This window comes from Nymphalis io, chromosome 30, assembly GCF_905147045.1.
Source record: "Nymphalis io chromosome 30, ilAglIoxx1.1, whole genome shotgun sequence".
Lineage (NCBI taxonomy): Eukaryota > Metazoa > Arthropoda > Insecta > Lepidoptera > Nymphalidae > Nymphalis > Nymphalis io.
In genome coordinates, this window is record NC_065917.1 from 2,470,876 (window position 1) to 2,484,699 (window position 13,824).

General features: G+C 37.3%; 2 protein-coding genes across 3 annotated transcripts; both read left to right on the forward strand.

The window, feature by feature from the left end:
* The first annotated feature begins 1,981 nt into the window (after positions 1-1,981).
* LOC126779969 (uncharacterized) lies at positions 1,982-4,076 on the forward strand. 2 transcript variants are annotated; one of them, XM_050504196.1, is made up of 2 exons: positions 1,982-2,021; positions 2,549-4,076. In XM_050504196.1, exons 1-2 carry the CDS (start codon positions 1,985-1,987, stop codon positions 4,045-4,047), a joined length of 1,536 nt encoding a protein of 511 aa, XP_050360153.1. In that variant the 5' UTR covers positions 1,982-1,984; the 3' UTR covers positions 4,048-4,076. The 2 variants fall into 2 exon arrangements, with proteins under 2 accessions (XP_050360153.1, XP_050360154.1); XM_050504197.1 differs by lacking the exon at positions 1,982-2,021 and adding an exon at positions 2,089-2,239.
* A 5,998-nt stretch (positions 4,077-10,074) lies between these two features.
* Positions 10,075-12,137, forward strand: LOC126780058 (uncharacterized). Its single transcript, XM_050504315.1, has 2 exons — positions 10,075-10,770; positions 11,735-12,137. The coding sequence occupies exons 1-2, from the start codon at positions 10,099-10,101 to the stop codon at positions 12,077-12,079; spliced, it is 1,017 nt and encodes a 338-aa protein (XP_050360272.1). The 5' UTR covers positions 10,075-10,098; the 3' UTR covers positions 12,080-12,137.
* The last annotated feature ends 1,687 nt before the right edge of the window (positions 12,138-13,824 follow it).

A 13,824-nucleotide genomic window follows, 5' to 3' on the forward strand; every position in this document is an offset into this window, starting at 1 on the left:
ACTCATCCTTACTAATATTATAAATGCAAAAGTGAGTCTGTTTGTTACGCTTTTACGTCTTAACCAATTATCATGAAATTTTGCATATACGTTGTCAGGATACGCCAGGAAGTCTCACACACGAAGGACGAAGTCACGGGCGGAAACTTGTTTTTAATATATTCCACTGCAGATCACAGGCATAAAAAACTCGACATTTATTTTATTAATTTTTTAGGAACAGACGTTATATACTAAGAAATACATTTGTTTATTGGGTTAATACGTTGGTCGTTATTAACACTTCGATAACAAACACTATTGTAACCTCTGCAAAATGAAAATAAACAAACACATTGCTTACACATTAGTGTTAGAAGAAATATGTCAAATCATTAAATAGTAGTAAATTGTCTATGGTTTGAAGTACTAAATTACCATCTTGGAAGAATGCTACTATAAACCAGTTTTTTTATGCCAATGGCTTCTCATTGGTCTTCTTCAGCGGAATGCGTCAGCGGTGACACTACTCTCACGCTCTCGCTTCGCGACGTAGCGTTTTCTCAGAAAGAGACCATCTCCTTCCAAAACCGCTACCGTGCTAAGTGCTTATCACATCAAGGATTTGTACCGGGTGCCCTATGCGGCCCAATCCAACAGGACTTGGCGCGACCTATCCACAGCTATACACAAACCCTAGATCGCGGAGACACATTATGACAATCCAAGATATTTATTTAAATTTGTTAAACTTTAATGTATGGAAGGAATAGTTGGAGTACCTGCTAACCGTCTAAAATCAAGCTGGAGAAAACATACTTTATCGCCTTATGGTGTTGCCCTCAATAAAATATTATACGGTGATGTTGAATAACATTTATATGTATAAATATGTTCAATAAAGAATCTTTACACAAGCCTCAATCTTTTAATTTAGTTCGTTTCTTTTAACATTTTTTTTATATATATGTATTTAGAAGGTGGACGTTGTAGCAGTAAAATAAAACTTCTTCTTGTATTACAGAACAGTAGTAACGGTGGAATATCGTGGAATGATTTATTGAAAAACGGTACGAGTATATATACAAAAAGTGGAGTAAAAATTAACCAATAGGAATACAAGAAAAATATAAGTTCTAAAAATGTAAAAATAATAACAAATGCGCGCGTCTACATTAAAAGTAGGGATTATGATTGGCGCGTAAAAACCTGTTTTGCATCTTACTCCCGCGCCTAATTCCCCACTATCGATGCGCGGCTGATTCTACAAATACTCGTTTTACCGCGGCGTCGCGTTCAGTCAGTTCGAGCGGCGCGTGGAGTGAAGACGTGTTTCAAGAAGTCAGCAAGTTGAGTTGTTTTCGTTGAAGAAGTGAGCCAATTGAAGCGAAGATTATTATATGAATTTAAAAAAAGCTATTTTAAGAGCTTGACATTACGTCACACTACGTCATTGCATGCTGCTTCTTGTTTTAAATAAACCGTTCTTTTCAGAGCTATTCATTGTTTCAAACGATGACGTCATATAATGAGGCATGCGTGGCGTGCGTATTCTTGTTGCTATGCGTACTGCTACATATATAACCGGGAAAGCAAATGACTCCACTCCACCTGATAGAAAGTGGTAGTGGAGTCCAAACGCGACGACAGCTAGTAAAGTCGGAAAGAATGTTCTGCACTAGCCACCCCCGCCATCCCGGTCCGCTAAATGCCTCTTCACGCCTCGTTTGAAGGAACTCAAGTTGTAAGAGGAGAGGAACTCATTTATGTTGATACTAAACAATGCTTTGAGTGCTAAGGTACTCGCGAGAATTGACGTGTAAATATGTTTGCTCATGTACCCTTGTGGTTGAAATACCCACGCATTAACGCACTTACAATAACTAATCTTACGCTGACGCCAAACAAACATTATCATTTTATAGTTACTAGCATTATAATAATATATAAAATATTGCAAATAAAAACGAAATAAAACATAAAATGTATGAATTATTGCAAAAAAATGCGCCGTCACACTTATCGAATTGTTGTTATATTGTGTAAGTTTTTTTTTTTTTTTTTAATTCACTTTAAGCGCTCGTGTTGTATGTTAGGTCGTGTAGGTACCGCGCACATTTATGTGTGTATATATTCTTTTAATCTTCGACTTTCTCGTTGGTCTAACGGCTAAATATCGAGGTCCTGGCTTCAAGCTACAGGTCGGGCCGTCATTTGCAAACTTTTGCGCCTTCCTCACTACGCCGATTGCTCGTAAACGGTATAAGAGCAAGCAAATGATGCTGAGTTATAAGAGGGTGTGTGGTCTATGACAGACCCAAGAGGTTACCATTTTAGATCCCATAGTTGGTTGTAAGAAATTGTTAAGAATTATTTTAGTGCCAGTATCTATCGACTTAATATTATGATACATTTAAATATAATTTAAAAAAAAAAACAATATTAATAAAAAAAATATTTTAATCTGTAAAAACGTAGGATTCGTTCCTCTCGCATCCAATATGTTCCGCTATTAAAAAATTGCATCTGAGTAGTTCAAATTGAATGTAACTATCCTGATATGTTGCAGGGCTGCCACTTCAAGTCTTATGTTTGGGCTTAAAATTGGAAGGTCTCATAGATCTCGGTCCGAAATGGGATTACGTTTACAATTTAACAGCTATCAATAATGATATGAATGAAAACGAAAAATCAAATCCAAATAATCGAAACGTAATTAGGACAGATAAAAAACAAAGTCACGGTATAAATTTAAATGCAGATCATTCTTTGGTCGGATCAGCTGAATCTAATAACGACGCGGTTCATAGCCATATGATAAGACAATCAGCTTTACAAGAACATATCTTTAATGATGTAGACAATGAGAAACGTGAAGTTATATATGACGAAAGCAATAATGAAAGAGATAGCGACGATACCGCTCCTCATGAATATACTAAGCAATTTATGGGATCACATAACACACATATGATAGATGATGTTGTCAATGACAGTAATGGTAAAGCTGAAATTGGTATTAAAAATAAATCTGATAAACTCACACGCGATGAAGTTAAATTTGGTAAACAAACACATGGAAATATAAGTGATAGCCTTCTGAGAATCAAAAGTAAAATAAACGAACGTAAAATTAAAGATAATGCTAAAATTAAAGATTTCACAGTCCACATATTCAATCAATCCCTCGATATATTCGATAAGATGAAAAAAAATACAGACGACGCGAAAATCAAACGAAAACTCAAAGCTTTAAGAGAGAGTTACATCGAAAAGTTCAGTGATTTCGTTAAAGAAACCGAAGAGCATAAATTAAAAACTAAATTAGCAAATCAAAATGTTATCTTACATACAATAGATGTAAACAATTACATATTGAAGAGAATCGTCAATTATTTATCAGAAGATAAAGATGCGAGCGCAGCTAGAATTTCGGGCATCGTTAACATATTTAAAAACGAACTTGAAAAAGAAAAAAACATTGAAAACAAGCACGCCTGTTCGAAATTATCGATATGTCGCAGCGATAAAGAATACAGCGATTTCATAATTAAAATCCTAGATATAATATTATTAACTGACAATCGTAAAATGAAACAGGCAAGCGATGCATTAACGGAAGTTATAAAAACGAACGATTTAACTAATATTATTCAAAATGAAACGCAATATAAACTGAGAAAATTGATGACGAATATGGAATCATGGGATCCTTTTGTGACAAGATCAATGTTTTTAATTTTAAGAAGCGCTATAGCGTATAAGAACCTACCCTTCACCGTCTCGCATATATCCGAGTTGGAAGCAATAAATAGAACAGTCACCCTTCACAGTATAATAGACTTTTTAAATAAGAACATGGGTACTGTTGAAAATAAAAACGAATGGAAAGATGTAATAAAGAGGATGGAAGATTGGAGAGATAACAAGCGGAACGATGTCCAAAAAACGATCGAATTAATTATACGTCAAATTATAAAGGAATTGGAGAAAAAGGACGTCGAAACGAGAAACTCCGTCAACTGTAGTTTGGATGAATTACTCAGTAGAAGACGACGTGTGACTTAGAGGTTTTAAAAATATAATAAAACTCACTATATGTCGTTTTTATTTAACTATTTATGATTTACATTGAAATATATAGTCTAAATCCGAGATGGCCTAATGACGATCGTGGGTTCGAGCCCGGGCAAGTGGGTGCAAGCACCACTGAATTTTCATGTGCTTAATTTGTGATTATAATTCATCTCGTGCTTGACGGTGAAGGAAAACATCGTGAGGAAACCTGCATGGAGCAGCGTGGTGGAATAAGTTCCGAACCTTCTCCTCAAAAGGGAGAGGAGGCCTTAGCCCAGCAGTGGGACATAAGGCTGTTACTGTATATAGTCACAGCCGCTCAATAATATATTTAGAAAAGATATATATATCATATTTTTTTTTATAAATAAACAGAACTGTCTTCAATCAAATCGGTTTGTATTTTAATTTACTTATTGTTTGAGCCAAATAAAAAATATAATTATTTATTTCAATCTGATTGTAATACATATTAATTTGACTGTCCCTTATTCGAAGCTTTATTAAATGAGATAGGCACTTGATTTCCCGCTTGTCATTTTGACTTATTTCCTTCCTTTTTACGTCACTTCCACTTGGCAGTATCGGCGTCTTTGGCGTATCGTCGATTATGATACTCATTAGCGTTTTAGATTCCCGCCGAGTCGGACGCGTCCAATTGCTATTCCGACGCTTATTAAATCATTTGTAAGTTCGAGCTTAACGCTAAGCTAGAAGATTGTTTATGTGAGTACCCATTATTTCTTAAAATATTTATATTTTTGACTTTATAATTATTTGATGGTAGCTTTGCTAAATCTTTCTAAGCTAAGCTTTTTAAATCGTAGCATTTAGTTTATTTATTTAATCTTAAGAAGACAAACAGTTATGACATGTACAAAAATATTTATCACATTAAGAAAACATCATATACCAATTAAGTATTCACAAATAATTAAATCAAAATACATAACAGAATTTAACATTAGGGATGCAATTGTATTTATTAAAATCATTAAAATTTAAAAAGCTGTAAAGAGAAAAAACCGAATCATTATTCAAATCAAAATCAAGCATATTCATAACAGAGTCGACGCATTATGGATACGATAGGCAGGTGTACGAGCATATGGGCCACCTGATGGTAAGTGGTCACCAAACGCCCTTAGACACTGGCGTTGTAAGAAATATCAACCATCGCTTATAGCCAATGCGCCACCAACCTTGGGAACTAAGATTTTATGTCCCTTGTGCCTGTAGTTACACTGGCTCACTCACCCTTCAAACCGAAACACAACATTATCAAGTATTGCTGTTTTACGGTAGAATATCTGATGAGTGGGTGATACCTACCCAGACGAGCTTGCACAAAGCCCTACCACCAGTAAAAGTCGATGGTGTACGGCTATTAACACGCCACCACCTAGACTATTGTTTAAAATCTCGTAACTTCTGTCACACCTATAGACACTGTATCTAGAATCAAACAATTCTTCGCTAAAGATTCCATCAAACAGCCAAGTTTCCGTCAAACATACGACGTCATATTCACCCACAAGCACATTGCGATAAAAGAGATTGGATTTAGAACGTAAGCCCCGAACGTTTTAGTAATAAATAGAGACTTCATTAGTCATTGTTATAGAAAAAATAAATGAAATTGCATAATAACCGTAACAGCCTGTGAATGTCCCACTGCTGGGCTATAGGCCTCCTCTCCTCTTTTTGAGGAGAAGGTTTGGAGCTTATTCCTCCACGCTGCTCCAATGCGGGTTGGTAGAATTCACATGTGGCAGAATTTCAGTGAAATTAGACACATGCAGGTTTCCTCACGATGTTTTCCTTCACCGTTAAGCACGAGATAAATTATAATCACAAATTAAGCACATGAAAATTCAGTGGTGCTTGCCCGGGTTTGAACCCACGATCATCGGTTAAGATTCACGCGTTCTTACCACAGGGCCATCTCGGCTTTTGCATAATAAATCATCCATTAAATATTGGAATAAAACCTACATTTTTTTTAAAATTCAACAAATAAGCAAAATCATCATTATAGTATTCGATAAAAGAAAGCAAGCCATATGTTACGCAATTTAATAAAGAGATTTAAAGAAAGAACGATTGTTCCTAAACATTTTTTTTTTAAATCAGCTTTGTTAATAATATGAAGCACAGGACTGTTATCGGAGCGCCGAGCCATTATTGTACAATTCTTAACCCAAACATATCGAAAAAATTTTCTTTGGCAATTTATTTTTTTGTTTTGTAGAAGTATTTTATTTTTTCGAGTGAGGTGATCATTGAAATATATATTGGAATTTCCCTCAAAGCCAATATTATTTAATTTTATTTTGGATTTTCTTGCTAACGTTAAGAAATCATCCTTTCTCCAGCGTGAAAAAAGCAGATTATAATAGGTTTGATTCGATGAATCTCGCTTTTATTGGGTGCAACTCTCGTCCTAAAATCAATATCGTTGGAAGCATTGAGTTCAAAACCTGTACAGACATTCGTTAAAATTTCCATTAGATTTTCATTTTTTTTTTCTCTGGAATGCAATAAATTTCAACCTTCGATCGACGCGCCCTCTCCCTCTCTCAAGCTGAGTTTCTATTGAATAGCAGTGGTAGTAATGGTGAGGTCACTATTTGTTCTAAATCATGCGGTAATAGTCAATTACGAGCAGTAAAATTACCTACAATAACATTACCTTCTTCTAACGGGGCATACGAGCACTGGCTGGAATTTAGAGATACGTTTCTGTCGCTGGTACACGATTCAAAAGAAATCAATAATAATTAAAAAAAAATTGCCGTCCACTGCTGGACGAAAGCCTCCCCCGTAGATCGCCAACCATCCCGATCTTGGGCAGTCCGCATCCATCCCGAACCTGCCACCTTTTTTAAATCGTCGGCCCATCTTGTCACAGGGCGTCCTACACTATGTTTGCCTAAGCGTGGACTCCACTCCAACACGTGTCGGCTCCATCGGCCACCAATGCGCCTGGAGACATGACCAGCCCACTTCCACTTCAGCGAGCTAATTCTAAGCGCGATGTCGGTGACTTTAGTTCTCTGGCGAATGTTCTCATTTCGGATTCTATCTGCCAGAGAAATCCCAAGCATCGCACGTTCCATTGCTCGCTGAGCGACCCTAAATTTGTGGACCAGTCCTACGGTAAGTGTCCACGTTTCGGCACCGTAAATCATTACAGGTAGGACGCACTGATTGAAGACCCTGGTCTTAAGCGACTGTGGGATCGACGATTCAAAAATATGACGTAACCTCCCGAATGCCGCCCAGCCCAAACGTATTCTTCTTTTAGCCTCCTTCTCAAAGTTGTGCCGGCCAAGTTGTATAGTTTGGCCCAGGTAGATATATTCCTGCACAACTTCAAGTGGAGAGCCATTGACGACCACTGGTCTCGGGGATACATGACGGCTTGCCATAATTTTGGTCTTTTCAATGTTCATCCCGAGACCTACTTGTCTTGAAGAATCGCTCAGGCTGTTTAGCATCTCTTCCAAATCCTGCAGAGTCTCCGCCATGATGACAATGTCGTCGGCAAATCGCAGATGTGTAATGTGTTGGCCATTTATATTAATGCCGCGTCCGTTCCAATCGAGCGTCTTGAAGACGTCCTCCAATGCATTGGTAAAGAGTTTTGGTGATATTACATCTCCCTGTCTTACCCCGCGATGCAATAGGATTGGTCTTGTGCTCTGATCTTGTACTTGGACGGTCATGGTTGCGGCTTCGTACAAACACTTCACCACCTGGACATACCGACAGTCAATTAGGCATCTCTGCATGGATTCCAGAATTTACTTCCGATAATTATTCGATCGCATGGGACCTTCTACTTAATCGATATAATAATAGTAAATTATTAGTTAAGCAGGGAGTCACCTGCATCAATCCGCACTCTCATAGATATTATATTAAAAAATCTACGCTCTCTAAAGATTCTTGGTGAGCCTGTCGATATCTGGGATACGTTAATTATATTTATCGTTGTCTCAAAGCTAGATAGAATCACTGAACGGGAGTGGGAGCAATTTAAAGTCGTTTCATTAAATAATAATTCAAAATAAAAGTTGATCAATTAATAAGCTTTCTCAAAAATCGAGCGGACATACTAGAAACATTGCAAGGTTCACATAACACTACACAAAATATTAAGTTCACAAAAGAAACAAAAAATAACATAAAAACAATAACAACATCACACAAATGCAATGTTTCTACCAGTAAACCGCACGATCACCGTCACTACGCGAGCAAAAAATGTATTATGTGCAATCTTGACCACCAACTATACGCTTGTAAAAAGTTCATTAACTCGAATTTAGAATCTAAACTAAAACTTACTCGCGATAACAACCTGTGTGAAAATTGTTTTCGTTATGCTAACCACACAATCGATTTATGTAAATATGGAGGGTGTAGATTTTGTACAAAGAAGCACAACTCGATTATTTGTCCGCAAGCGCCTCAAAACGACTCAAAGAACATAGCTACCAGTTCCATAACTCTTCACTCGTCATTCGTAATCCAGCAACTAAGTCTACACTCGTACGCAGGCCCTGTGGTTGCATCGATTCCCTCCGCGTACCCTGCGGATTCAAGTAGCAATACAAATGATGCACACTTATCTAATAGAAGCACACAACATTCTTTGCGACCGGTTTTATTGTCCACTGCGTTAATCGAAGTACGAAGTCGACAAAATGTTTATATACGTGCGAATGCTTTGCTTGATAATGGTAGTGAACGAAGTTTTATAAGCGCGTCTTTTTGCAAATTATTAGGGGTTAATGCATTACATTCCGTTCACGAAATTAGGGGTGTAAGTAATTCAGTAACGCAATGTTAAAAATCATGCGATATTGTTATAAAATCGCGAATTAATCCTCACACAACTAAACTTCAATGTTTCGTATTACCACAGATTTCTTCTACGTTGCCCGCTGTACATTATGAACGTGCTAAGTTTTGTATTCCACATAATATAAAGCAGGCCGACCCGCATTTTCTTGATTCGAAAAATTGATATTTTGATAGGCGCAGATAAATTTTGGGAATTATCAAACAAAGGTAATATAAGGTTACCTAACGGACCATAATTACAAAATACGCATTTAGGCTGGATAATATCCGGGCCTATCCTATTAAATACGCTAAATGATAGTTTTATTCATTGTAATTTTTCGCAATCGATAGATACACAACTAAGCCAATTCTGGGAAGTTGAAGAGCTGCCTAGGAATCGGGATACACGCACAGATGCTGAACGTGCTTGCGAAGATTTGTTCTCTCGTACTACGCAATAGCGGGGCGTTTCATTGTAAAGATACCGTTAAAGGCACCACCCGAAGTATTAGGTGAATCATTTACCCAGGCTAAACGACTCTTCTTATTATTAGAAAAGCGGTTACAACGCGAGTCCGCTTATAAAAAATGATACGCTGACTTCTTACACGAATACGAAAGCTTAGGTCATATGACGCGCACTGTAACCTACGGCACTTCGCACTATTTCTTATCGCAAAGAGGCGTACTTCGCGATAGAGATACGACACGTCTTCGGGTTGTGTTCGACGCCAGCGCCGTTACCAGCACAGGTCTTAGCTATAATGACATACAGCTAGTAGGTCCGCCTATTCAGGGATATTTAATTTCAATCCTTTTACGCTTCAGATGTCATAAATATGTTGCATGTGCAGACATCGAGAAAATGTATCGACAATGCCTAGTAGATAATGAGCAGAGCGATCTCCAGTTGATTCTCTGGCGAAACGAACCCACGCAGCCGCTTAATATTTATCGCTTAAATACGGTTACCTATGGTATCGCGTCGCCGCCTTTTTTAAGTGTTCGTTGCTTAAAGCAATCGATTCTACGAACACCGAAGTTCGTAGAATAATAAACGAAGATTTTTATGTTGACGACATGATCACGGGCTCCGACGATAAGCTACATTTAATTAAATTATGCGAAGAAATAACCACGACACTACAATCGGGCTGTTTCCCTCTTCATAAATGGACATTCAATTTTATGCGCGATGAGTCATCCGGACCTACGATAACAACACCTGCGAGTGCATCGCCGCACACTTGTAAACCACTAACGCTTAGCGATAATAGCAGTCACAAAACTTTAGGAATCGGTTGGCTTAATGGCAGCGATGAATTTTGTTTTAATACAGACTTTGAATTTGATAGTAACCTACCTATCACTAAGCGCATAATTTTTTCACACGCATCACAAATTTTCGACCCGTTAGATATTTTAAGTCCATTTATTTTAACAGCAAAAATGTTATTACAGCAGCTGTGGTTATTGAAATTAGAGTGGGACGACACCGTACCGAGCGTTATCGCACACCAATGGAACCGGTTTCTTACGTCTCTGCCGTTATTAAAAACAATTCGAGTACCTCGCTGTGTTTTGAGTAGTAATATTACATATACAGAGATGCACACATTTACCGATGCCTCGCAAACAGCGTACGGCGCGTGCATTTACATTCCCACTGTAAACGCTAATGATAATAAGGTTACAGTACGCTTAATATGTTCTAAAGGCATGGTCGCGCCCCTGAAAACCATCAGTATTCCACGCTTAGAACTTCTAGGGGCCCTAGTGGATGCACGACTGTATGATAAAATCATAAATTCGCTTCACTTAAATTTTAATCATATAATGTTTTGGTCAGATTCCACGATAGTATTGGGTTGGCTGCGTATGGCGCCAAGATTATTAAAAACTTTTGTTCATAATAGAACAATAGAAATTCACGATTTAACGAAATCCTTGGCGTCACGTAAGCGTGAAAGAAAACCCAGCTGATCTCGTTTCGCGTGGAGTCGGAAGTTTAGGGGAGCTCTCATCTTCGAAGTTGTGGTGGGAAGGGCCAGCCTTCCTTCACGATAGCGAATTTGACTGTAGAAACGTGCCTCCTTTTCACACACATGAGGAACAGTCAAATGATTTGCCTGAAACAAAGGGCCCTAATATAACTGCTCTTACGGCCAGTTAGAGACCGAGCTTTGAGTTAGGATGTATTATTGACTGAACGGTTTTCTCAATTCACCCGGCTGAGACGTTCCATCGCATATGCTTTAAGGGTTTTTACATAATACGCGCGATAAACTAAAAAGGCGAACGGGTATTCTTACCGTCAATGAGCTGAAAGAAGCCGACAAATTGTTGACTAGGCTGTCTCAACTAGAATCTTTTCCAGTTGAGTACAAGTCAATAGTCAACAATAACGCACTAAAGAGTAAGCATCAATTAAGTAAGTTAAGTTTATTTATTGATGATGATAAAATACTACTAGTCGGTGGTAGACTAGAATATTCTCCAGAGTTTAATTATAATAAATAACATCCAATGCTACTTTCGAGCAAACACCACTTTACTCTGCTTCTTTTCCGACATTCACATAACACATTATTACATGCTGCGCCCCAAGCGCTTCTATTTCACATTTGCGAATCTTGGTAGCCACTTGCGGGCAGAAATCTTGCTAGAAAAGTAGTTCACGATTGCGTGACATGTAAGCGCCTGAGAGGTCAAATACTTACTCCGCTTATGGGGAATTTATCTAGTGAAAGAATCACACCTACTTTTCCATTCTATCGTTGTGGTGTTGACTATGCCGGCGCAGGGCTTATTTTAAATAGGAAAGGTAGTTGCCTGCGAAAACTTGATGGAAACGCCTACACATAAACTTGACCGTTATCAGAGGGTCGAACAAATTGGACAACATTTTTGGACTCGCTGGACTAAAGAATATATCTCTGAGCTCCAGACGCGGACGAAGTGGAGGAACAATATAAAGGATTTCAAGCCCAATACAATGGTCATCATAAAAGAAGACAATTTCCCTCCATTAAAATGGCACGTGGGACGAATCGTTAAAAACATTCCTGGGAACGATGGAATTTCAAGAGTAGCTGACATTGCAACTGCTTCCGGAATAGTGCGACTTGCTTACAATAATATATGTCCGTCGATTGATCCAGACGAATAATCAAACGAGTGGTGAACCAGTTGAAAGCCAAGGGTTTCAAGACCGGGGCATGTTCGAGCGGTTACTTGAAGCAGCAATAACAAAACGCGAAAATGACAAAGAGGACAACGATTATTTCTGTAAGAGAAATTTAAATCATAACGACTTGAACTATGAACCAAGTAAAACGCATATCATTTAATACGCCTTTCATTTTTTTTAATTCCGAACGTTAACACTTATAAACATACTCACTACGCAAACCAAACGACTAACTCTCAAGTTCAGAAAAATCTACATAAACCTGACCATCAACGATGTCTTCACGACCGTGAACTAACATAAAAGGAGTAAACGAAGTGACATCATACACCGAAGTGTTCATTGCAAATTGGATCAGTACCGACTAAAGAAAAAACGGCAGTCATAACAGTACGGTTAGAACGCTCAACGGTATTGTACTGCGGACAATACACAGGACCAAAATGAATTTGAAAAAAAATATACTTAGACAGTAACGATTGTAATTCAGTACCTACAGCCACCACGAATTTGTACCTCATAAACTAACTCATCATTATGTAATAAATTAAAATTAATTGGACAATCTTCCATTTTAAAAAGTATTAAAGCGTATGATGCAATAGCTAAAAGCAAATATCAAAAGTGCAAAATTAAACTTAAATGACCAGAAGCCGCAATGCTTAACAATAATATAACATAGTAAGAGACTTAAAGTAACTTAAGTAAACTTAAACTTAAGCTAATACCAGACAGAAAAAATACATAATATTAGCAATATTGTAAAATAAGTATAATAATAAGAGTAAAGAATGCAATGCGGTTAAAGATGCCAACCACTCATACAAGGAAAAAATAGTTTAAAAATTTTCGAAAAAAAAAAAAAATCTAACTTATGACCAATAATTTTTGAGAGCAAAAAATCACAAAAATGCCAAAAATACTGTCAAAGGCCTCAAATGTTGGGCGCCAAAATTGTCACGGGGTTCGTTCCACCAAGTTACCGTTATATTTATAAAACTCATCATACAGATTATAAAATTTTAATTATAAAATATACAACATCAAAATCAGGTGGTGGGCCGTTGACAGTATGTGGTCAATTAAGTTAATATTAAAACAATAAAATATTATAAGTTAGTTGTAGGTGTGTTGGCATCAGTTAAAATTAAGAGATTGACTTAAATAAATAAATAAGCAGGATAGATAGGATAGGACAAGCAGCCTCCCCTCCACGAAACAGCAGAGCCTCCAACAGCTCCAAATCGGCAATAATTCATCGGTTGAGTCCACCGAAAAATATTATATTACTTTGTAATGCAATATACAAAGTATATATAAAATTATAGAAAAATAAACACTCCCTGTGAACAAAACAACCTATCACTCATCTTGCATAAACACCAAGAAGGTCCCAAGAATGCTCCAGACACAGGTACAAAGAAAAACAAGTTAATAAAACCAAGTAAAACCAAGTGTCTAGGTTAGACAATTGAGGTTATAAAAGTTAACATTTAAAGTGTCAAAAATATTGCTTAATTAGCAATAAAAAAATATTAGAACTCTACTTAAATTAATGAACCAAAGCCTTTAAGCAATTCGAATCACATTAGGATTCGACCCAGATCACTTAGTACAAAATTAAAATTTTTAGGGTTACAGGATCAAGTCTTTGTTGGTGGATGCTGGTATATTAGCTACTCCTGGTAGTATCAGATCTGCTGATGCCTCTAAAATTTGGCTTA

Bases quoted from the DNA above. Each gene is read 5' to 3' on its own strand.
- LOC126779969 (XM_050504196.1), top strand. From the start codon at position 1,985: ATGCGCCGTCACACTTATCGAATTGTTGTTATATTGT. The intron at 2,022-2,548 runs GTAAGTTTTTTT...GATATGTTGCAG, and splicing joins TCGAATTGTTGTTATATTGT to GGCTGCCACTTCAAGTCTTA.
- LOC126780058 (XM_050504315.1), top strand. From the start codon at position 10,099: ATGCGCGATGAGTCATCCGGACCTACGATAACAACACCTGCGAGTGCA. The intron at 10,771-11,734 runs GTATTGGGTTGG...TAAATAGGAAAG, and splicing joins TTTGGTCAGATTCCACGATA to GTAGTTGCCTGCGAAAACTT.